Source organism: Elephantulus edwardii, unplaced genomic scaffold, assembly GCF_000299155.1.
Source record: "Elephantulus edwardii isolate Elephantulus edwardi_28Jun2011 unplaced genomic scaffold, EleEdw1.0 scaffold00166, whole genome shotgun sequence".
Taxonomy (NCBI): Eukaryota; Metazoa; Chordata; class Mammalia; order Macroscelidea; family Macroscelididae; genus Elephantulus; species Elephantulus edwardii.
The window spans coordinates 2,727,410-2,752,086 of NW_006399916.1; the positions used below are offsets into that span (position 1 = coordinate 2,727,410).

The window sequence follows — 24,677 nt, forward strand, 5'->3', positions numbered from 1 at the left end:
AAAGAGGGTTTGTGAGCCTATCCACAAGGGAACTGGTGAGAATACCACTAAACCGAGCAGATTCAGCATCAGACTTTGAGAACCTCACCATCAACAAAGCAGCAGCAAGAGAATCCTGCTCCTACCATTCAGGGCCTGAGATTCTTGGGCCAGCCAGACCTAGAGGAGAGCAGCAGGGAGAGGAGCAGCAGCCAGAAACACGAAATCAAAGACCTAATGTGAGATGGAGCTGACCTAAGTTTTCTACCTCACATAAACAGTACTAAAAGCTTTTTTTTCTGAAATCTGAGAGGAAGGCGTAACTGGCAGGACTAAGGGCTTTGAAAATCAAGAGTCTGAAAATCAAAAAACATGAATTCACTTGGCATTTCTTAAGCTAAAGGAACTGAGCAACAATTTCAAGCCTCGAGTTCCAATGCTTAAAAATGCTGAAGGTAGAAAGTCGAATGACTCAGGAAGTTTCAAAAGAAGATGGAAGGATTATAGAGAGTACTTGTACAAAGAGAATTGGTGGACACAGAAGAATTTCATGAAACACCGTATGGGCACGAGTATGTGGTGATGAAGGAAGAAGTTCAAGCTGCTCTGAAACAATTGGCAAAAAACAAGGCCCTAAGTATTGACAGCACACCAATTGAGATATTTCAACAAATAGACACTGCCCTGGACATGCTAGCCAGGCTGTGCCAAGAATTCTGGGGGACAACAAACTGGCTAACTGACTGGAATAGATCCATATTTGTTCCCATTCCAAAGAAAGATGATCTGACAGAGTGTGGAAATTATCAATCAGTATCATTAATACCACATACAAGTAAGATTCTGCTGAAAATTATCCAAAACCAACTGGAATGGCACATCAACAGCCAGATGTGCAGGCTGGGTTTAGAAGAGGCTGTGGTACTAGAGATATTATAGCTAATGTTAGATGGATCTTGGTTGAAAGCAGAGAGTACCAGAGGAATGTCTATGTATGATTCATTGACTATGCAAAGGCATTTGACTGTGTGGATCACAACAAACTGTGGCTGACTCTGAGAAGAAACCCATACTTGGAGCAGCAGGCAGCTGTAGAACAGAGCAAGGAAACACTATATGGTTCAAAATTGGGAAGGGTGTATGCCAGGGATGTGTTCTATCTCCATACCTTTTCAATCTATATGCAGAACAGGATATCAAGAAGGCTGGGCTGTATGAGGAAGAATATGACATCAGGATTGGAGGAAGACTCATCAACAACCTGCGTTATGCAGATGACACACCTTGACTGCTGAAACTGAGGAGGACCTGAGACATTTGCTGCAAAAGGTCAGAGACTGCAGCCTTCAATATGGATTGAAGCTCAACATCAAGAAAACAGATTCTCACCACTGGGCCCACTGACAGCATGATGATAGATGGTGAAGAGACTGAGATTGTTAACAGCTTCAGTTTGCTTGGCTCCACAATCAACACTTTTGGTACCAGCAGCCAGGAAATCAAAAGATGAATTACATTGAGAAAGTCAGCTGTGAGGGACTTCTCCAGAGTACTGAAAAACAACAATGTAAGTCTGGAGAATAAGGCATTTTTGATCCAGGTCTTCGCAATTACTTGGTATGTATCAAAAATCTGGACAATGACTAGAGATGACAGAAGGAGAATTGATGCCTTTGAGCTGTGGTATTGAAGAATATAACATGGACTGCTAGGAGAACAAACAGATTTGTCCAAGAGAGGGTGAAACCAGGCTGTTCCTTGGAGGCCAGGATTCTGAAGCTTCATCTGACATACTGTGGGCATGTTATAAGGAAGGACCAGTCCTTGGAGAGGGACATCATGCTTGGGAGGGTCATTGAGAGGAAGACCCTCGAAGAGATGGATTGACTCAGTTACTAGAGTAATTGGGGTAGGTTTGTCAGAGACAGTAGGTTGCCTCAAGGGTTCAGAGCTATTGTACAAAGTATCATTATGAGTTGCAAGTGACTCAAAGGCACATAACAACAAGAACAAGAAAGTTTTGAAATACTGGCCTAAATCTAAAGGGCTGAAGGCTAAGGTGCCTATGAGCACATTTAAGAAGCTCTCCTGACAGAGTGGTTGTCTCTTGCTGCCAACTTGAATTATAGTCTTTTGACTTTCCTAATATGGTTCTGTGTAATCTATGAGATATTGAAACCTAACAATTTATACCTAGAAGAACAATAAAATTGGTTTTAGAATTATTATTATTATAAAGAGGCACAGGAGTGTGAAGGACATGTCTGGTCTCATAGGAAATGGTTTTGTGTTTTGGAGGTTGTTGATAGAGTCAGTTCTTCCACGTGGTAAAGGTCCTTTTTGGCTGTCCTCATGTGGCCCTTGCTCTTTTTAGAGCATGCTGTGCTGATGCTGAATACCTTTCAGTGGAGCTCCCAGGTGAAGACAGATTACAATAAAGGCCTGGAAATATCCTTCCAGAAATGAACCAGGAAAAATCCCATGCATCAATTCCAATGCTATACATAGAGTAACTAAGAGTGAGGAATTGAGTCAATGGTACTTGGCCTCATTCATCACTACCAACATCACCACTAAGTATTTAATGAATGAAACCATGTAAGAGGGTCCCAGACCTAAGATCATAACTAAGAATCCTAAAGAATGAAATTATTCTAGGAGGACTCAAGACCAAGGTCATCACTAAGTAATTAAAGAATGAAATAGTTGAACAAAGGCCCATGATTCAAGCCAGTTACAAATGAATTGAGAATACTGTCACTTTTGCATATCACACCTGTTGTAATCCACGAATCGAATTAGAAGAGGGTAGAAGGCATAGAGATCTCTTGCCAGTGTGGTGAACTCATCCAGAATGAGGAGTTCTGCCTCGGACATATCTCCTCTGGCTTCTGCTTTCAGATGATCTTCCTCAGATACCACCATGGCTGCCTTTTTCTTCAGTTTCTCCATTAATGGTAAGAAGTGAGTTTTCAAGAGCTGAGGTTTCACTTTATTTATAATAGGCTGGGAAAACACTGTTAGAAGACAGTCATTAGTATTCTAATTGTGTATTAAAACAAATAAAGAGTTATTAAAATGAGGGTAGATTCTAATCACTGTTTTAAAAAAAAATACCACAAAATCATTGCTGTCCAATCAGAACCAATTCATAGCTGACCCTCCAGCAGGTTTTCAGGGGCTATAAATAGTACTGGAGAAGATTGCCTGCATTTCTCCTGAGGAGCAGCTGGGAGACCCAGATCTTGGGTTAGCAGGCAACTCTCTCTGATCACCACCACCATCAGAATACATGGCTTAGTCATTCCGTACTTCTAAAACCTACTTGCATAATTAACTGTACAAATGTGGAATTTTTTTTCTTTATTGCACAGGACATTGCCCATCCTTCTCCTGTGGAGCATCTAGTATTTTGAAGTGTTTCTTCTGATTGGTAGTGCTTATATTTCCCATTAATCTAATTTCTTCTATACTGGTTTACATACAAAGTTCATATACATTGTTTCCCACACCCTTTTCTTTACCATTATCTCCCTCCACTCATCAAATTGTACGACCTTATGTTTAAACCCCAGTAAACAAATTGCCTTGGATCCTCTTATGTGTGCTACAGAAATGGTCCTATACAGTATTTGTCTTTATAAAACTGAGTTAATTCTTCCCAGAGGTGCACGGTTCGAATCCACCAGATGGTCTGCCGGGGAAGGAGGGGCAATCTCCTCCTGTACCAGTCAGATCTGATTTGACGGTACACGCACCCTAAAATAATAAAATTAAAAAAATAAATTAAAAAAAATAAAACTGAGTTAATTCACTTAGCACAATGCTCTCCAGTCCCTCCCATGAAGGTAGTAATTTACAAAATCATTGCTCCTGCATGCTGCATAGTATTCCATAGTGTGAATGTACCATAATTGCTCAGTCCATTCCATTGTGGTTGGGCATTCGGGTTATTTCCATGTTTTTGCTCTGGTGAATAATGGTGCTATGTACACTGGTGTAAAAGTCTCTGTAATTCAGTTCTCATTTTCTCAGGGTATATTTCAAATGGGGGAATAGCCAGGTCATAAGGAATTTCTATGTCTCAGAGAAACCAAGAAAGCTATACCATTTACAATAGCCAACCACAAATTGAGATACTTGGGAATGAACCTAACTAAAGATATGCAAAAACTATACAAAGAAAACTACAGAACATTTCTGCAAGACACAATAAAAGATACAAATAAATAGGAAATGTGCCCTATTCATGGGTGGGAAGATTAAATATTGTGAAACTGACAATCCTACCAAAAGCAATCTACATGTTCAATGCAATCCCAATACAGATACCAAATTCATTTCTAAAGGAGATAGAAAAGGAAATTTTCAAGTTTATTTGGAGAGGAAAGACACCCCAAATAAGCAAAGTACTTCTGAAAAACAAAAATAAAGTGGGAGGCATAGCATAGTACCCTCTGACCTCAAAACCTACTACACAGCAGTAGTAACCAAAACAGCATGGTACTGGTACAATGACAGGCATATAGAGCAATGGAACAGAATTAAGAACCCAGAAATAGACCCATATATCTAAGGTCAACTGTTATTCGACAAGGAAATAAACCTATCAAATGGGGACATAATAACCTTTTCAACAAATGCTGCTGGCAAAACTGAACTGCTAACTATATGAAGCTGGAGCGGGATCCACATCTCACCATATACAAAAATCAACACAAGGTGTTTCAGAGATCTCAGAAGAAAGCCTAAAGCCATAAAGCTCATAAGAGACAAACTGGGACCAAGCTCAGAAGGCCTACTCTACAGTATAAAGGGACTGCCAAATACAGCCAGAACTATACAACCTTAAGAGGATAAAATTGATGAATGGGTCCTTCTAAAGATTAAATCTCTTTGCTCATCCAAAACTTTTCCCAACAGGATGAAAAGAAAACCTACTGACTGGGAACAAACATTTGGCAATACCATATCAGATAAGGGTCTCACCACTAAAGTTTACAGAATCCTACAGGGTCTCCAGAAGAAAAATACAGATAACCCAAATACAAAATGGGCAAAAGAAATGCAAAGACTTTTCACTGAGGAAGACATATGGATGGCCAACAGACACATGAAGAAATGATCCAAATCACTGGCAATGAGAGATGCGAATCAAAACCACAATGGGATACCATCTTATTCTAGTAGTAGTGGCAACGTTTAGCAGGACATCAAGTAATAAATGTTGGTATGGATGTGGCAATATAGGGACTCTTATACATTGTTGGTGAGATTGTCAAATATCACAACCACTCTGGAAGGCAGTTTTGTGTCTTCTCAAAAAGCTGGGTATTAAGTTGAATTTAATGTTCTTCTGCTTTTTCAAAAATGGTGAAAATAAATTATTTTTCAAACACAGGAGTAAATATATGAAATGGGAAAAGTTTCCTTAGTACTTTCTTTAGAAGAGTTAGACAGACAACTGAATAATTATCCAAAGACTTACATATAATTGGGGAACATTAATTGTACTTCAATCGTCCCATCCATAAATGAACAGGAGAGAACCAGGTAACACATAACACTGTAATGTGTTGAATAACGGTTGTAGTTATTAAAAGTCATAAACTTGACAGGACCATTTTTTTAAACCCTCCCCCCCTTAATCAGATACACCTAATTCAATAAATTTTCCATTCCATTGTAGAAATATATAAAAGGGTGGATGGAGAAAGCCTGGCATAACTGGCCCAACAATTAGTAAGACCATTTTGTGTATTTTGCAGTTTTTATCAAAAGTTAAATTCACAATCATATCTATATCTTTATCTTACATATGTATCTTTTATTTTGTTTTTCGAAATTCTTTGTTACACACTCGTTGATAATGTAAAGATTTTCCTACTTCATAAAACATTTCTCAAGGGCTAATGCTTCAGGATGGGAGGATATTCTGGTCCATGGGCACATCACCTAAGAACCCACTGCTGCTAAGCCAATTAAAACTCATACCTAGCCTCCACTGAGAGTCTAAGACTGTAAATTTTTACAAGAGGACACTGCCCATCTTACTCTTCAGGAGCACTGGGTAGATCTGAACTGATGACCTTTGAATTAACAACCCAACATACAATGTACTATGTCACATATTTAACTATTCTCTACTTGTGGGGCACTTAGATTACTTCCAATATTCAATAAAAAATGATACTGCATCTATTTCTTTATTAGAACACACTGTTAAAACTAGGCTGTTCTTAATATCCAGTTTTATATTTGTCTAATGAAATTATTTGTTATTACTATCTTTATTCCTTATTCTTAAAGAAGTAAATCTGGAAGTTTACTAACTTAAATAAAGATGTGACTTAATGCCTGATTATACTTACATTTTTCAAATAAATAATATGGCAGGAGAAAACCCTAGTACTGTGTTTTGAGGAGAAAAGGAAATACTGATAAAGGCTGTGATTAGAAAAATTCTAGTTTCCTGAATGGCAAGCCTCTCTGGAAATAAATCAATATCACACCTCTCTCCCATTCTCACCTGCTAATCTCTTCATCCAGGCCCCTTCATCAATTCCCAAGTTATTGTATATAATTTTCAGTATATTTCCCAGAAGAGTGTTCATGTGCTCTGAGTTCATAGCTGTGCAACACATGTCAGTCTTTTCCAGATTGTTCTCAGGCCCATGCTCCCACCAGCGGGACATGTAGCTGCAGAGCATAGGCAGGATGACCTCCATAACATGGGGCATCTGTGTATAGCGGATGCCAGATTCAGCCAACTCTACAATCTCTTCCATGAGTTTTTCCAAAGATGGTATATTAGCACAAACATCTTCTACATTAGCTGGTAGATTGAGCGCTGGAGGAACACAAAAGGAGAACTGATTGTATTCAGTGAAAGAGCTGATGCAATGTAGTATATTTTCTCCTTCTAAGAGACATAAACAATCACTTTTATTTTGGCCACCAAAACTCAAAAATACCTGGAGGTATTCAGTTAGCTTTCATTTTCCATGCCATCTACTTGAAATATCCATTCATTTTATTAAGATCCTACCCTACTACCATTATCTTAAAATTAGTAAAGGAGGACATCAGCATAATTTTCTTCAGTATCCTGATACCCATGCCTAAAAATGTTCTATTTCTGAGCCTTGCTTCCTCATTTTCAGAGGAAGGAGTTCTGATGTCTCTTCTCATGGGCCCACCTGTGTTTCCAATGCTCTGTCCTGCCCAATGTCAGGGTTTGTATTGCTTTATTTAGAATTCCTTTTAGTTGGGCCCATACCAACAATTATAGTAGCAACAGTAAAGGAATCCAAGGATGTACTGCCTTGGGCAAATGTGCTGTAAAAGAATTTTTTAAAGTACTGAAGAATAAAGATGTCAGTTTAAGGACTCAAGTCATGATATTTTCAATAGTTTCATATACATCAGAAAGTTGGACAATGACTAAGGATAATAAAAGAATTGATGTCTTTGAATTGTAGTACTGGCAGAGTATTAAAAATATCATTGGGCTGCCAAAAGAATAAATAAATCTGTTTTAGATGAGGTGCAACCAATATGTTCGTTAATGGCAAGGGTAGTGAAACTCTGTCTCGCATACTTTGTCCATGCTGTCAGGACGGGCTAAGTCTTGGAGAAAGGAATCATTGAGAAGAAAGTGAGTTAGAGAAAGAGAGGAAGACCTTCAAGGAGATGGATTGACAGAGGGGCAGCAACAGTGTGACTCAGTATTTCAGAGATTGTGAGCTTGACGTAGGACAGGGTAAGGTTCAGATCTATTTTTCAAGGATTGCTTTGAGTCTTAGTTGATTCAATGGCATATAACAACAACATCAAACTAGTATTCTGAGGGAACAAGCGCATCCCATTAGCTGAAGAATCTTCTGTTTGGATAACAATTTGGATACTGAGCATCTGTATTCAAAAGCAAAGCCTGCTCGAGAGCAAGACATCAAGTTGCAGCAGTTAACACTAAATCACAGCATGGATCATCTTCTCTTCATCTGGTTGGGTTCTGGCCAACCATCTACAGCTATTTGTTATTGTTGTTGTTGTTGGGTGCCACTGAGTTGAGTATTACTCATAATAGTGACGTGAGCTATCCTATGCCATCCTTACCATCTCTGACACATTACAACCCATTGCTGAAGTCACTGTCTCAATTCATTTCATTGATGGTCTTCCTCTCTTGCTGGCCCTCCATCTTTCCAAGCATGATACCCTTTCCAAGGGAGACCCTCTCCTTCCTATATGTCCAGAGAATGAAAGAAGATGCTTCACCATCTTTACCTGGACATAGTTGACCAATTCATCTAAGTGGCAGGATACAAGACTAACATACAAAAATCAGTTGGATTTCTCTACAGTGACAAAGGGAAAACAGAACAGGAGCTTAGAAAAAACAAAGCCCTTAACAATTGCTAATCACAAGATTAAATACCTTGGAGTAAATCTAACCAGAAGCACAAAGGATCTATTCAAAGAAAATTACAAAACATCACTACACGAAACAAAAAGAGACCTGGAGAAGTGGAAGAATATTCCTTGCTCATGGATAGGAAGACTCAATATTGTGAAAATGACAATACTACCAAAGGCAACTTACACATTCAATGCAATCTCAATGCAAATACCATCTCCATTCTTCAACAAGAGGAAAAGGCAGTCTCGAATTTTATTTTGAATGGAAAGAGGCAAAGCATTCCTTAAAAAGAGAAATAAGGTAGGAGGCATCTCACTCCCTGATTTCAAATCCTACTACACTGTCATGGTGGTCAAGACAGTGTGGTACTGATATAATGACAGACACATAGATCAACGGAATAGAGTAGAAAATCCAGAAATTAGCCCATCTACCTATGGTCAATTGATTTTTGATGAAGAGATGAAATCAGTTAAGTTGGGAAATGACAACCCTTTTAACAAATGATGCTGGCAAAATTGGAAAACTACCTGTAGAAAACTCAAGCATGATCCACACCTCAATCCATACACATAAAACAACTCAAAATGGATCATGGACCTAGGACTAAAACCAACATTGACATTTGAATAGCTTCACCATTCTTGTCTTTAAAAATCACCCTGAGGGGAGCTCTGGTGGCCTAGTGGCAAGAAGCTGCACTGCAGTCCCAGAGACCCACACCTCACTCCATACACAAAAACCAACTCAAGGTGGATCATGGACCTAGGACTAAAACCAAGGACTATGAAATTCATTACAGAAAAGCTAGGAACAACACTAGAAGTCCTAATCCACAACATAAACAGTCTTCCCAGTATCCTGGAAAAGCTACAACCAGGAGAAGATAACATAGATGAATGGGACCTTCTAAGACTCAAATCCCTATGCACATCCAAAAACTTCTCCAGTAGGGTAAAAAGGGAAGCCACTGACTGGGAAAAAGTATTCGGTAATAACATATCAGATAAGGGACTTATATCCAGAATTTATGAAATACTTGAGCACCACAACAAGATAAAGGTAAATAATCCAATAGAAAAATGGGCACAGGATATGAACAGGCACTTCACCGAAGACGACATTCAGATGGCTAACAAACACATGAAGAAATGCTCAAAATCCCTAGCCCTAAGAGAGATGCAAATTAAAACAACTATGAGATATCATTTCACCCCAGTCAAAATAGCAAAATTTAACAGAACAGCAAGCAACAAATGCTGGCGAGGTTGTGGAGAAACTGGAACCCTGATTCACTGTTGGTGGGAGTGTAAAATGGTGCAACCCCTGTGGAAAGCAGTATGGCGCTTTCTCAAAAAGTTGCAAATAGAGATACCATTTGACCCAGCAATTCCACTACTGGGAATATACCCTGAAGAGACCATATCTGACATCCAAGCAGATATATGCACAACCATGTTCATTGCAGCTTTGTTCACAATAGCAAGGAGTTGGAAACAACCTAAGTGCCCATCAACAAACGAATGGCTAGAGAAGCTGTGGTATATTCGCACAATGGAATACTATGCTGCATTAAAAAACAAGGAACTCATGCAATATTATTCAAAATGGTTGACTCTGGAGAACATTATGCTGAGTGAAATATCCCAGTCACAAAAGGACAAATATTACATGATGCCACTGTTGTAGAATGGGACTGTCCTTGGGGTTAGGGAGACACTGAGTAAGATGGGTTCAATAATGTATACTGCACTGAAGCAGAGGAGGGAGAGAACCGTCTAAAAGAGAGATGTAACTGGGTATTTCTGTCATCACAGGAGACTAGAGCGAGGGCTGCATGGTGGAGGGGACCTGGGGGAGGGTTTGTAAAACAATGAAAGAATCTTTTCTTTTACTTTTCCATAATTTTTGGACTCATGTACTTATAACTTGTTAGTCAAATTTGTGTCTTCTAGGTTGCAATACCCCCATGATACATCTTGAAGGATATGTACATGTACAGCCAAGCACAATCAATAAGAGTGCATCTGAATTCCAAAATCAATCTCCATAATAGTGTATGTGTTTCCTACTGCCAAAGGGGCCCTTTAGAGTAGTGAGAGAAGATCTTCACCCTGAAACCCACAGCGTCCCTTTTCAGCAGGAAGTAGCTAAGAGAATACACCGTCCCCTTTTCCTTATGACTCAGGGTGAAGTCTCTCTCAGGGAGGAGTGATAGGGAATGGCAAAGGATACACTGACAAAGAAGATTAATCAGAACAGGCTTTGACAAGCACTGTGGCATTTGGACAAGAACAAACTGGGAGGAGGGTAGAGAGAATAGTGCAACAATGAATGAGTGGAAGCCCAAAATCTCTGTAAATGTTTATGAAAATTAATAAAATATAATTATAGAAAAAAAAATCACCCTGGTTGTACTTCCTCTAAGATAGGCTTGTTTGTTTTTCTGATAGCCCATGAAATATTCATTACTCTTCTCTAACACCACAATTCTAAGGCATCAATTCTTCTTCAGTCTTTCTTATTATTGTCCAACATTCAGATTTACAGAAACAACTAAAAATATCCTAACTTGGATTAAGGATACCTTAGTCTTTAGACTATAGCACTTTGGAGAAGTCCTTGACTGCTGGCTTTCCTAATTCAACATTTCTTTTGATTTCTTAAGTGCTACTAGCCAGAGTTAACTCAACAACAACTGGTTAATTTCAAGACTAGTAGAATCTCTGAGAAGTCTCTCCACTCTCAGCTAAAATGGTTTTACTTGGTTCCACCCTCTTGATTGTGTGCTTTTGGAGGATTATTATTTATTCCTAATTCTACTAAATGTTTTTCTCAATCTCTTCCTTGTTATTGCAGATGAAAACCTTATGAGGAAAAGAATCAGATTATATTTATCTTTGTATCATATCTACTCCACTGATCATAGGTAACATCATAAATGAATGATTGGCTAAATGATGACTAAGTGAGAAATGTTAAATTTGAGTTCCTTAACTTGTTTTATAAATAGCATGCTATAGAAACACAAAGAGTAAATGATCTAATTTATGTATTTCTTTATTTCTAATAAAATAAAAAAACTACCTCATTCTTGATTAATAATAAAAATATTAACCAATCAATAAGTCAATTTGAAAAATGTTTGTTTATACAAATAAGCAATAATTCAAATTCAGTCCTCTTTGTCAGCTACTTTATACTTACACTGTGGATATTAAATGGAACAATATTACTCAAATAAATACAACATATTTATTTCCCTTCAGTTGAATCTATCCCATTGGACTTGAGTGCATAAAGTCAAGCCTGACTAGCAGAGACTGTACAGGATAGGGCAGGACAGTCCCATAATGCCCCACTAAAGGTCATTGCAGGAAAGGGCAAGTAATTCTGCAAGGTCTCCGCTTCATCTTGCTGGTACTGCACATGCGTCATCGTTACCTGCTCTCTCTCTCGAGGTCTTGGTGTTGTAGATGGAATAAACATTATGCTTGTCCAGGTGAGTTTCCAAAAATGCTACTGGGAAGGCACCAGCAAAGGCAGCCAGGCACTCTCCTAATGCAGAACGTTGCCTAGAAGAGGAAAATATTTACCTTTAAAGAAATAAAATGGAAAAAGACACCCTTCTAGAAAGCTATCTATTTAGAAAAGGAAAAATATTATTGCTATTCATAAAATTCACTCTGTAAATGATCCCAGATTTCAACAAGAAAAATCCATAGGCAAAAATGCATCCAAAACAAGAAGACAGTTGGACTAGGAGAGAATATATTATATCCCCAAAAAGCAATATTTCAAACAATGTGTACTGACTCAATGGTGCGTATTATACAACAATCAATTTCTTACTCAAGGTCCGATTGACCTCTCATTGCCAAGTTTAAACAACTTATTTCAATTCAGAAGTCTCTATCATTTCATGTGTTAATCTTTGAAACTTGAGAAAATTAAAATAATAAAACATTGAGAAATTAAGAAAAATATACAAGCTGTTGAGTAAAACTCACAAAGAATGCAAGTTAAACTTTACATTAAATATGAAATTTTCTATTATTGTTTGTGCTGTTAACCTAAAGGCAGCCAGTCTGAATCCACCAGCAGCTTCACAGGAGAAAGATGGAAAATCTCAAGTTCAATATGCTGTCTCTGAAATCCCACTGGGAGTCAGCTATGAGATGGCTCCCAGGTGACAGCAATGCGTCTGAGTTTTTATTCGGCGTAAGTTAACTGTCTAATGACAATTCTTATTTAGCTTAAAAAACCACAACAAAACAAAACCCCAACAAAACAAACAAAACACCCAAAGAAATAACCCCAAATACCTAACTTCATAAAAACAAAACATCCCACCTTAACCCCCCAAATCCTCTAACTCACTGTTACCAGGTTAGAACTGGCCCTCCTGTGCGTTTTAGGACTGCCACATGGGAGGAGACTGTCTATCTTTCTCTGTTGGAGATTCAAACCACTAGAATGGTGTTCCCTTTGGGTTTGCCTATCCACTAAGGCACCACAGCCAACTAATCTCCCTGTTTAGTATAAAGATTGTCTAATTAATTACTCCAGAGGAATTCAGGTCAAGTTTAGTTTACAACTAGGCAAAAGTACAAAATAAATAAAGACACACACACATAAATACTTGTGTGCATAAAAAAGGTTTGTAATAGCTTTTTAAATCTCACCTCTCCACATAGATGCTCTTGCTTGTTCCCAATGTATACAAACTTGTCAGAATTCTGTAACAGGAGACCTGCACATCTTCCACTAAGGAAAAAAAAATATAATCTTGCTTTTAAAAGATTCTAACCAAAAAGAAAATATTATCACAGGAAAGTTTAAGATGAGAACACAATTCTCTGTTCAAGGCTAACTAACATTCTCATATGTGACAAAGGAAAACTAAGAATAAATAGATATATCGCATGAAATAGAGACACCTCTCAAATTATTTTCTTTAAAAGCATAAAACCTTCTTAAGAATGTAAAAAAAAAAGAATGTGCTGGGAACATTCTCAGAAAAATAATTTCTTGGTAATTTTTCTTTAGGTTTGAGAAGACTCACAAACCAATGGATTGTACCCTTTATTTTTAACTCTCAAATTAACACTAATGAAGACTCTAGAGGTTTTCCTGTGTTAGTTATTTCTCAAACAGCCTGACCTTTCAGCATATTCTTCTTATTAAATCATTTAGACTGGTAAGTTTTGATGCATGCTGGGAAAAGAAGATTTTTAAATTGCCCATTATCAGAGAAGCTCTGGTTAAAAAGATAGGGAATCAAAGCATCACAGATATGGTAGCTGAGTTAGAATTAGAAATCCAAAATCCTTAGATTTCCTAATTCCAAATCTGTCACCATGGAAGAGAAAATAAGAGATGAAGGGAGACAGAATCACTGTCATCCAGCACTGTTTCCAATTCCCATGCTTGTGTTGCTGTGAGAAATAATCTCATTGATGTTAAATTTATTCCAACTAGGATTTAAAGCAGGGACTCTGGTGGCTTAGTTGTAAGGAACTGTTCCTGCCACTCCAAAGGTACATATTTTTAATCCACCAGCTGCTCGGTGGCAGAAAGACGGACACTCAATCCCTATGCCTCTGAACACACACTGGAGGGGCAGCTATGATTAGGTTTCAACTGGACAGTGCATACAATAACAACTGTACTTGGAATATCCACCAAGCATTAGGGGTTTTGTTTTGCTTTGTGGGTTTTTATTTGCTTTGATTTTACTTAGGTGTTTATCATCTAAAAGTATGAACATCTGTGATAAAGACAGAATTTGTATCATGTTTATGCTCAATCTACAGGTCATGTGGTTTTGTTTCCTCATGTAACCTTGGGTATTCTGTGGATATTTATAACAGCAACAGAATTTCAGTGAAGAACATGATTACCCAGGAATTGAAATGAAACCTACATAAAAAGAAGCTATTTGAGTCTTTTTAGCAGACCAATTACTTAGACATAGATTTTTGTCTCAACAGTGGTCATCTGGCTTGTATAAACAAGCTAGAAATAATTGGAGAACACTTCACATTGCATATTATATAGTCAAATATCATTATATGGTAAAGATATAAAGAACTAATAAAGAGATAAAAATAGAACTAAGACTGAAACCAATGACAGCAAAAGTATTGATATCTTTGAACTGTGGTATTGGAGAAGAGCACTGAACATCCCATGGACAGCCAAGAGAAATAACAGATATGTCTTGGAAAAGGTGCAGCTGGAGTGCTCTTTGGAGGTATGAATGGGGAGGTTTTGCCTCACATATTTTGGACATGTTGCTAGAAGGTGCTATTCCTTGGAGAAGGACATGATGTTGGGAAGGGTGGAGGGTCAGTGAAGGAGAGGAAGACTCTCAACCAGGTGGATTGATGCGGTGACAGCTGCAATGGGATCTTGTGTGTCAGGAAGTGTGAGGATGGCACAGGATAGAACAGGGTTCAGATCTTTTATTCATCAGGTCACTATAAGTTGTGCTTGATTCAACAGCACCTAACAACAACAAGTGGCACATAAATTACTTTCTATAACCAGTAACTTAGTAGTCTCTTCTGTGATTTTATGCCATCTGTAATTTATGATAATTTCTATAAATCAGTTATCTATGATAACTCAGTTAAACTCATTGCCATTAAGTTGGAACTGACTCACTGCTGAACTGCCAACAGGTTTTCAGAGGCTGTAAATTACAATGGAAAAGATAGGCCATCTTTCTCCCATTGAGCCGCTTATGGATTCAAATGGCTTGCCTTTAGGTTAGCAGTCCAACTTCTTAAGAGTGACATCCACTTCCTAAACAACATGCCTCTGGAAACTCTATGAATAAATGTTGATAGTTATAGAAAGGCTTCAGGCCTTTTGTTGATAGGATTGCTATCAACAACAATAACGTTTAAAAGTGTTTGAATAACCCACATGAACTTTTTACAATTTCCAAAAAGTATGATGCCAGGAGAGGCTGTTGCTGTCCTTGTTAGGTACTGTTGCTTTAGCATGACTCAAAGCGACCCAATGGACAACAAGCTGGAATCTTCCCCTATCCTGTGCCGTCCTCATCATCTCTGACACACTTGAGCCCATTGCTGTGGTCACTGTGTCGATCCATTTCTCCGGGGGGGGGGGGTGTCATCCTTCTTTTGCTGATCATCCATCTCTCCACGCATAATGACCCTTTCTAAGGAATAGCCTCACCTAGCAACATGTACACAGTACGAGAGACAAAGCTTCACCATATGTGCCTCCAAGAAGCACTCTGGAAAGGAGAAGTCCTTGGAAACAGACATCATGATAGGAAAGGTAGAGCATTAGAGAGAAAGAAGAATATCCTTAAGGAGATGAATTAAGTCTGTGATGACAACAATGGGCTCAAGTGTGGTGTAGATCATGGCGATAGGGCAAAGTTTCTGTCATTTATAGAGTTGCTATAAGTTGTAATTGGTATCAAATTGGCACCTAAACACAACTGTATTCCACAGATAATAAAATCCAAGTATTAACTGACATACATATTAGATCTTCACCAAACTGATGCTGGCCAATATGTTCGAACAATGAGGAAAGCATGGGCAGCAGGGCCACGGTGGTGTAATTGATGATCTGCGTGACCCCTTTGGGCTGGCTCCGGGTGTGTGTGAACTGGCCCTGCTTGAGGTTTTCCATCGTCCTCTCCAGGTCCTCTGCCGCATTGTCCAGGAACGCTCGGAGGGCGCTCTTGACGCTCTCCAGCCCCGTCTTCATCACAGTCCTGGGAAATGAATAGGGAGCATCACACCATCCTACAAATGCAACATGCTTCCACTCTGCATATTCCCAAACTGCAGCATCCCCCTAGTCACCTAAATATTTTTACTATGGTGAAAATAGACACAACAAAAACTTTGCTGATCCCCATAACTAAAGTCCTGAGACACTTTTCAAATCTGAAACTGAAGTCACTTCCATGGTTCAGCTTTGAACTAAATGACCAACACTTGATAACACGAACAATAACACCAGAAAGGTGCTAAATCATAAGAACAATGGTGGTTGCTGTTGTTGTGTACCACTTAGTTGAACCAACTCATAAATGACTTTCCAGTGGGTTTTCAGAGGCAGTAAATTGCAAAGGAGGGAGACTGTATAGCTTTCTCTCGTGGAGGAGCTGGTGTATTCAAATGGTGTTCCTTCAGATTGGCAACACAACTTCTTGTCACTAGGCCACAAGAGCTCCCTAAGAACAATGCTAGGAAATAAAAAAAGGTGGCTCAGAAAGCAAAGAGGGATAAGAAAGCACAAGTGGAAATAGTCAACACGGCACAGGTGGGCAAATTGCTGTCACATTGAGCACACTGCAGTCAAGGTCATAAATCAAGATGTGTGTGAACTGTTAAGCTGAAAACCGATTTATTCTGTAAATTTCATCAAAGTCATAATAAAAAAATAGTGTAAGAAAAGTACCCCAACACCTTTGCCAAAAATTCTCACATGTACAATTCAGTTAAACGGATGCCATCCTTCATGTGTAACCTTTTCCACAGCATTTGGTTGATGATTCCACAAGCATGAATAGAAACTTAAAACTCCTAGTAAGGTTAGGAGCTTTAGGTTCCCTCCTCAGTGCTCTTCTCATTCTTGTAATCACTCATAATCTTTGGTTTCTATATCGTTCTGATTTCATAGAATTGATTCCATAATGGTATGTTACTAACAACAGAGGGTTTGCTTTGTTTTCACTCAGCATGACATTTTCTACATTCATCCATGTTATAGTATGTATCAGGATTTCATATATCTTCACAGCTGAGTGGTATTCCACTGTATTTATATACAATTATGGTTATCATCCATCTGTTGATGCATCAATAAACTTTTTGCATCAGCCTCAAGACATCTGTGTATCCAATAGGCGCATCAGCATTGCTCAGGAACTACAGAGCCTTTCCCAAAGTCCTTCAGTGTCATCTGACTTAAAGCTTTGGAGAAAACTGCCATGTTCCAAATTCATGTTTTCCATCAGTAGATTCGATAATTCACATAACACAGTTTCTGAGCTGGTTAATCTCAAATGCAACAAAATTAGAATGCTTTCTGAGTTGCTGAACATGAAAGACATTTAATGCTAACTAACACTATTCACCAGTTGTTGTTATGTGCTGTTCAGTTATAACCAATTATTTTATACTTGAAGGCTCAGCAATAAAATATTATCTAAATAAGCCTGTGAAGGTTAAACTTCATAAAGAAATGATCCTGGAATCATCATATAGGGAATCAATGTACATAAATGGTGTCTTCTTTCTTCATTTACTACAGCAAGCATCTTAAATGAAATTATAAACACAAGAAGAGATAATCAAATAGCATCATAAAATAGGAGACATTTAAGAACTTTTATATAACTTTATGTTGCGTATTAAATTAGTTAACTATATGATTTAAAAGTTGAATTAATCATGCTAAATAAAATTATTTGGAATTGAGTCAACATGTTGGATTTATGCCCCTATTGATAGTATGGGAGAATAGCATAGATATGGGGATTGGTCTTGTTCCACACATACTATGGGATCTTAAACTTGACTTTACTCTTTGGTAAATAAAACTCCCAGGTTTCTTAACAAGTTGAAAGTTATGAGAGCTGTGGAGCACATGGTACAGGCTTTCATTACTGGAAGCTAGAAGACTCCAATGGTGATAAGTTTCCCATTCTTCTCAGAGGATAATTCTATTCTATTCTATTCCCAGCTACTAGAAAAATAACTTGAAATTTAAATAGCAATTTATAAAAGAAAACAACAAACAAAATAATTTGTCATTAAATCAATGCTGACTCAAAACAACACTCTAGGACAGAGTGAATTTCCACAAAGGATTTTCAAGGCTGTAGGTTGTTTTTTTTTCATTGTAATTTAAGTGAAAATTGCAAAGCAAATTAATTTTTCTTGTAACCATTCATACATATTTTCTCCATAACATTATTTCTATATTCACAATAAAATCACACTTTTCCCATGTCCTCTAGAATTCTGATTTCCCGGAATCTTTCTTTCTTTGTGTTTTCTCTTTCTTTAGTGGCATTGTGATAATCGTCCTATTATTGTATATAATCTTTCCCTTCCCCCACCTTTTAACTTCTTCCTCTCTCCTTTCTCATCCTTCGTAACTACTCAGAAATGAGTTTATCTGTATGTAAAAATTCACTTAGATTTTATAATGGTGTTCTTAGAAAATATTTGTCCTTTTGTGATTAATTGCTTTATTTCACTCAGTATAATATCTTCCAAATTCATGCATACTATGTAATGTTTTGAGAATTCATTGCTTTTCAGTGCTTCACAAGACTATGTTGTGAGACTGGACCACAGTTTTTTTCACCCATTCATCTACTGACTCTATGGGGGTGTCTGCATATCTTTGGTATTATAAATAATGTGTCTATGAATATGAATTTTTAAATATCAGCCCATGTTGCACCCCTTGTTCCTCTTGTGTAGATGCTGGATAAAATGACTTTTCTATTTCCATCTTTCTAAGGAAGCACCAAACTGCTTTCCATAGTTGTTGCTTCATTTTACTATGCTTCCCAAGGCTGTATTCTTTATAGTAGGAGATTGCCACATTGAACTGCAGACTTTCATTTAATAGTTAAATGTTTAATAATTATACTACCAAAGATCTTCTATTCAGGATCTGAAAAAAATTATAAGCTGGCATTTTATTAGTAATATATAAAGGACTTTTCTCACCTACACTGAGGCCTTTAATACCTTTACAAAGGATAAGTGCAAGACATTAGGTTATACTTAACATCTTTATCTGTCAATGTGGGAGTCAGTGATTTAGAGAAAAATGTACCCACGCTACCTTGCATCCAAAGTCTGTCCCAAAATATGAAGACAGTTGACAATTGATGTTGCATCATTTCCTAGGGAGAAAATAACATCCACTGAGAGTTTGTCAATATTGTTTTTCCAAGATAATGTGGTAAAAAAATTAGCAATGTCATAACCCAGTCATAACACACTTAAAGATTCTGAATGTTAAGTTTACAGTCATGCAATTTTCTGCTGAAAAGTGACTCTGCCGATGTCAGTAGAAAAGCAATAAAGCATGTCTCATCAAATAGCTCACACTCTCAGAAAGCATTCAAAAAGCACTGCCAGGTTCAAAGAGTTCTAACTCAATACTTAAAATATATTCCCCTTCCCACACTTGTTCCCTTTATTTTTAGGTCATAAACTTTTTACAAATTTTTTAGACTACTCGTGTCCCTTTAAGAAATGAGGTGGGCTAAAAATTTAATAAACTTAATCCCATTTTAATGATCCCTGTGGTTCTGCTTGCTTATTAAATTCAACTAAAATATTTGCCTAATGTTGTTGGTCTTTGGCTGTGCAGAATAACCAAACTAAAAAGATGGGAAAAAAGCATCAGAGAGTGAAAAAGTTAAACATTAAAAAATCTTTGAACTAAATGAAATCTTTGAAAGGGGACAAATTAGTGAAAGTGAGATGAAATTCATTTATTTGTGCCTGTGGTGTTTTTGTTTTTTTAATCAGAAGTTACTTCACATGATGCAAATAATTACAATGACAGATCCAATATAATGTAATTCACATGCTGACAGTAACGTTTGTCTGCCTTACTTGTGAAATTTCAGAACGTCTGACAAATTCAGCAGAAAGGCAAAATCTGTTATTGCCCTCTCGGAAATGTCACCTCATACACTTTGGGGATGTTGTCAAGAGGGGCCTGCACTTAGAAAAAGATACCGTGCTCGGAAATGTAGAGGGTCAGAGAAACAGAGAAAGACCCTCAACAAGATGGACTGTCATAGTGATGGTGACACTGGGCTTGAGCTCATCAGAGGTGATGAGGATGGTGCAGGGCAGGGCAGGGGTCAGGTCTGTTGGTGCAGGACAGGGCAGGAGTCAGGTCTGTTATTTCCTCTATGTCTTAGCCAACTCAAAGGCCTCTGACACCAACAGCAATGGTAATCCCAATAATTTTATTGTAGCCCTTAGGAGTATTATTCCATTAATTAATTACTCATTCAACAAACAGACATTATATTAACAAGCACTCTGAAAAATTCAGTAATAAAGTCTGTGTGGTACTTGCATTCTAATGACAGCTACAGACAAAATAAAAATAACACCTAACAATAAAGTAGTAAACCAAATAAAATAAATAGGTGCTATTATACACATTGGGCACATTGCAAGGAGGGATCAGTTCTTGGAGAGGGACATCATGTTTGGAAGGGTAGAGGGACAGAGCAAGAGAGAAAAACCCTGAATAATATAGATTGACTCAGTGACTGGGGTACTGTGGGTAGGTGTGTCAGAGAGACACAATGAAATTGGCTTAAGGTAGAGCAGGGTTCAGAGCTGTTGTGCACACAGGGTTGCTGAGAGTCAGAGTCAACTCAACAGCACTTACCAACAGCACAGCATTCTATCAAGAGCAGAAGTATGCACAATCTTTTCCCATGCAAGTAACTCCCTCTGAAAACACACTAGAGGGACAGCTATGGGTCAGTTCCGACTTGACCGTATACAACAACGTTATATAAGGAAGCCTTTGGAGCACAGTATTCAAACCCTTGGATCTAACAAATGTTAGCAGTTCAAACCCTCCAGACATTTGAGGGTAAAAAGACCTGGTAATTCTACTTCTGTAAAGATATAGCCCAGGACATGCTCTGGAATGGGGGGGGGTTCTACTCTGTCCTCCAGGGTCCCTGTCAGTGTCAAAATTGACTCAATGGCACACAACAACAGTATGGTGTCAGGTCATGATAAACAGTAGCAGAGAATAAATTTGAACACAAGTAGACAGGGTAGTGAGGCTCCAAGGAGATAGAATCTGAACAGAAATTTGAAAGAAGGAGCAATGAGGCAAACATATAGGAGAAGAATCCAGGAAGAGGGAGCAGGAAGTGCCAGTGCTCATGGGAAAAGTGAAGTAGGCAAAGTTATCGATCAGGCCAGGTTAGGGGGAAAGAAGTAGCACTTAAGGTGGAGACAGGAAGAAGCCACCGGGATAAGCACTTTGGCACTCTGTTCATATGCTTGTTCAGTAGTGAAAGATGAGCAGGCTTAGGGCAGCTTGGCGATATGACTGGATTTCTACTTCAAAAATGATCACTCCAGATCATGTTTGCGGTAAGGGGAGGAGAAGGTGGATTAGTCAACTAATCAATGGTCTACACTCAGCTGTTTGATGATGATGAATTCAGCTTAGGACATTGGCAGTGAATAATTTAAACAAGTATTTTAAAGGTTGAGCCAAAAAGATTTGTTTATGGTTTAAAAGTAAGGTGATAGGAAAAGAAAGAAGTCATGGATAATTCTGAAGGTTTTGTGTTGTTGGTTTGTTGGTGGTGGGGTTTTTTTGTTGTTTTTTTTAAGGTTTTGTTAGGAGTTGACTAAATGGTGAAGCAATTTAAGATGTGAATGAACTACAAAGGAGGCACAGAGAGGGAAGGGCGTCGCACTGCAATTCTGAAGGCATGTGGTTTGAATCCACCAGCTGCTCCAAGGCTGAACAATCTCATGCTATGCAACTAACTGCCTTTGAAAAAGTGCCAAAGGGGCAGCAATGGATTAGTTCTAACTTGATGGTACACAACAACAACAATTCCTTCATTAGGGAACTCTAGTGGCTTTAAAAGGGAGGTCTGGTAGCCTAGTGGTGAAGGTGTGCTGTAAACCCAGACACACAGTTCAAATCCACCAGCTGCTACATGGGAGAAAGATGAGCAATCTCCTCCTCTGTCAATTACTGCCTCTTAAAACTCACTGGGGTGGTCAGTTATGAGTGACGTCCAGGGTCCAGAGCACATAAAAACAACAACAGTGGCCTCATGATAAACAGATATGCTGCCAACCAAAGGCACATGATTCAATACCACCAGCTGCTCTGAAGAAGAAACCTGGGCTATCTCCCTCACTGCTATGTACAGCCTCTGAAAACCCACTGGAGGGTCAGCTGTTTGGCAGTTCCAACTCAACGGCATATGACCATATCTCCTTCATTTAAACACACACATTTAGTGTGTTCAGTACTCCTGTAGCTGATACTGCTGTTGTATTAACTGCGTTACATACTGAGTGTTGGGGTCATTGTTATGTCAAACAGAAGATGCGTAGGAGCACAGGGCTCAATTAAGGAACACTGGTGGCACAGTGGCTAAGTGCTCAGGACTACTAACTGAATTGTTTGCAGTTCAAACCCAACAGCCGCTCTGTGCAAGAACAATGTGGTGGTCTCTGATCGCTGGGCTTCCTAATATTTACAGCCTTGGAAACAGGGTGGGACCATTTAGGCTTGTCTTTTAAGGATTTTATGAATACCATTAGTATATTTAAGAAGCTTGAAATAATGGCTAGTCTTAAAGAAATAAAGCCTGGAGTAGGGCTTTAAAAAGAAGCAAACAAACACGTGAATATTGTTGTTCTTAGGGCTATGTGGGAAACAAAACAAGCATAAACTAAAATGTAATTGCTATCAAGCTAGAACAGGCTCATAGCTGATCTTCTGGTGAGTTTTCAAAGGCTATAAATCCACCCTTCTCCCATAAAGCAGTTGGTGGATTAGAAAGATTATCCATCCTTCTCCCACAGAGCAGCTGGTGGGTTCGAGCCACCCACTTTTGGATTGGCAGCGCAAACCCCTCCCTACTAGGCCACCAGAGCTACATGAGGTCACCATAATCAGAAAGGTCAGTCTTGCTATTAAGAATAGGCTTCAGGCAGTGATTAGATCTTTTTAAGTATTCTCTATTTAATTGCTCAATTTCTCAGAACAGAATAAAAGCCAAAAATTTGCTACATCACCTCACCTTCACTCCATTTCAAGGTACATGCTACATCTTTTTTTTACACCTTACATACTTAGGCAAATGTTTAAGAAAGGCCAATTTGCCTCCAAGGTTAGTAATGGGTTTATGTGCTTGCACAGATGGTATTCCATTTAACTCATTGCTCAGAGGTGATTCTAAAAGAAAACACAATGGGGGGGGGGGAGCAAACAACTAAACACTCATGAAAATCTAAATGATAAAATAACAGAGTTAAGGGAAAACAGAGTGAAAACTATTTCTTATCTGCTGCTTTTGTTTATTAAGTTTCCATAATTTTAGTATTTTCAAAGTAACCTAAATTTAACATTTTTGAGAGGAGTTCTGGTGGCTTAGTTCTAACAAATTGTGCTCCCAATCCAGAGACACACGGTTCAAATCCACTAGCCACATTCAGAGAGAAAAATGGGCTCTTGTATAATTTACAGCCTTTGAAAACCTGCTGAAGGGTCTGCTAAGAGTAAGTACCAACTCAATGGCACACGACAACAACAGCAATATGTAATTTTGAGTTTTGGGATATATTGCCTCTGTCTTGAAATCTGTTACATCTAGGTTCCCAGAATGCTTCTGGATACAGCAGTAATGATCATTCAAATCTTCATTACTGTTTTTAGCATGGCTCTTAAAGCAACATCTTATTACAGTATTTTTTTGAATATTGTTTGTTGTTATATGCCATCGAGTTGCTTGAATACATGACTAAATTTTAGAAAAATCATTAGTAAAGTGAAACAAAATTATGCTGAAAGCCACAATTTTGTCTTAAAATTATAAGAGGATAGAAAGAAATGGAAGAATTAAAATGACTTTATTACTCTTGAAGAATGTCATCTTAAAAAACATAAAATTGTTTTCCTAATTTGGTAGGGCACTATGGTGTCTTAGTGGTAAGAAGCTGTCCTGCAATCTCAAAGTCATGCAGTTTGAATCCACCAGCTGCTTCACAGAAAATCCACCAGAGGGTCAACTATGGGTTAGTTCCGATTCAGTGGTATACACACAACAACTATAATTTGTTAAGAATTTTCGAGTCAAATGCTTACCCAGTTTAAGATTACTCACTTTATTTCTTTGTCCCAAAGTAAAAAAAATCCTCCTATAACTGTTGTTGTTGATTGCTTTTAAGTTGAACATGACTAAAAGCAAACCTATGAACAAAAGGCCTGAAGACCCTCTACAACTATTGACATTTATCAAAGTTCATAAAGTTTCTGGAGGCATGCTGTTTAGGAAGTGTATGCCACTCCTGCTATATTATTGTTGTTACATGCCATTGAGTGGCCTGCAATGAATAGCAACTCTATGTACAGCAGCTTTGCTATATTTAAATGAAAGGCCAGATCTTTTAAAGATATCATGAAATGAAAGAGATCACTGTATCTTATATTGTCTTTTGACACTATGTCAGATATT

The 24,677-nt window shown here is 38.2% G+C and overlaps 1 protein-coding gene across 1 annotated transcript in view; it reads right to left on the bottom strand.

The window, feature by feature from the left end:
- The window catches only part of RYR2 (ryanodine receptor 2 (cardiac)), an 814,526-nt gene that overhangs the window by 218,926 nt on the left and 570,923 nt on the right, over window positions 1-24,677 (bottom strand). Inside the window, exons 64-69 of the mRNA XM_006895387.1 lie at window positions 19,262-19,322; window positions 15,925-16,163; window positions 13,087-13,168; window positions 11,846-11,976; window positions 6,509-6,829; window positions 2,756-2,996 (exon numbers count right to left, since the gene is read on the bottom strand). Coding sequence (XP_006895449.1) covers window positions 2,756-2,996; window positions 6,509-6,829; window positions 11,846-11,976; window positions 13,087-13,168; window positions 15,925-16,163; window positions 19,262-19,322 — 1,075 coding nt within the window. The remainder of the gene's footprint in view (window positions 1-2,755; window positions 2,997-6,508; window positions 6,830-11,845; window positions 11,977-13,086; window positions 13,169-15,924; window positions 16,164-19,261; window positions 19,323-24,677) is intronic.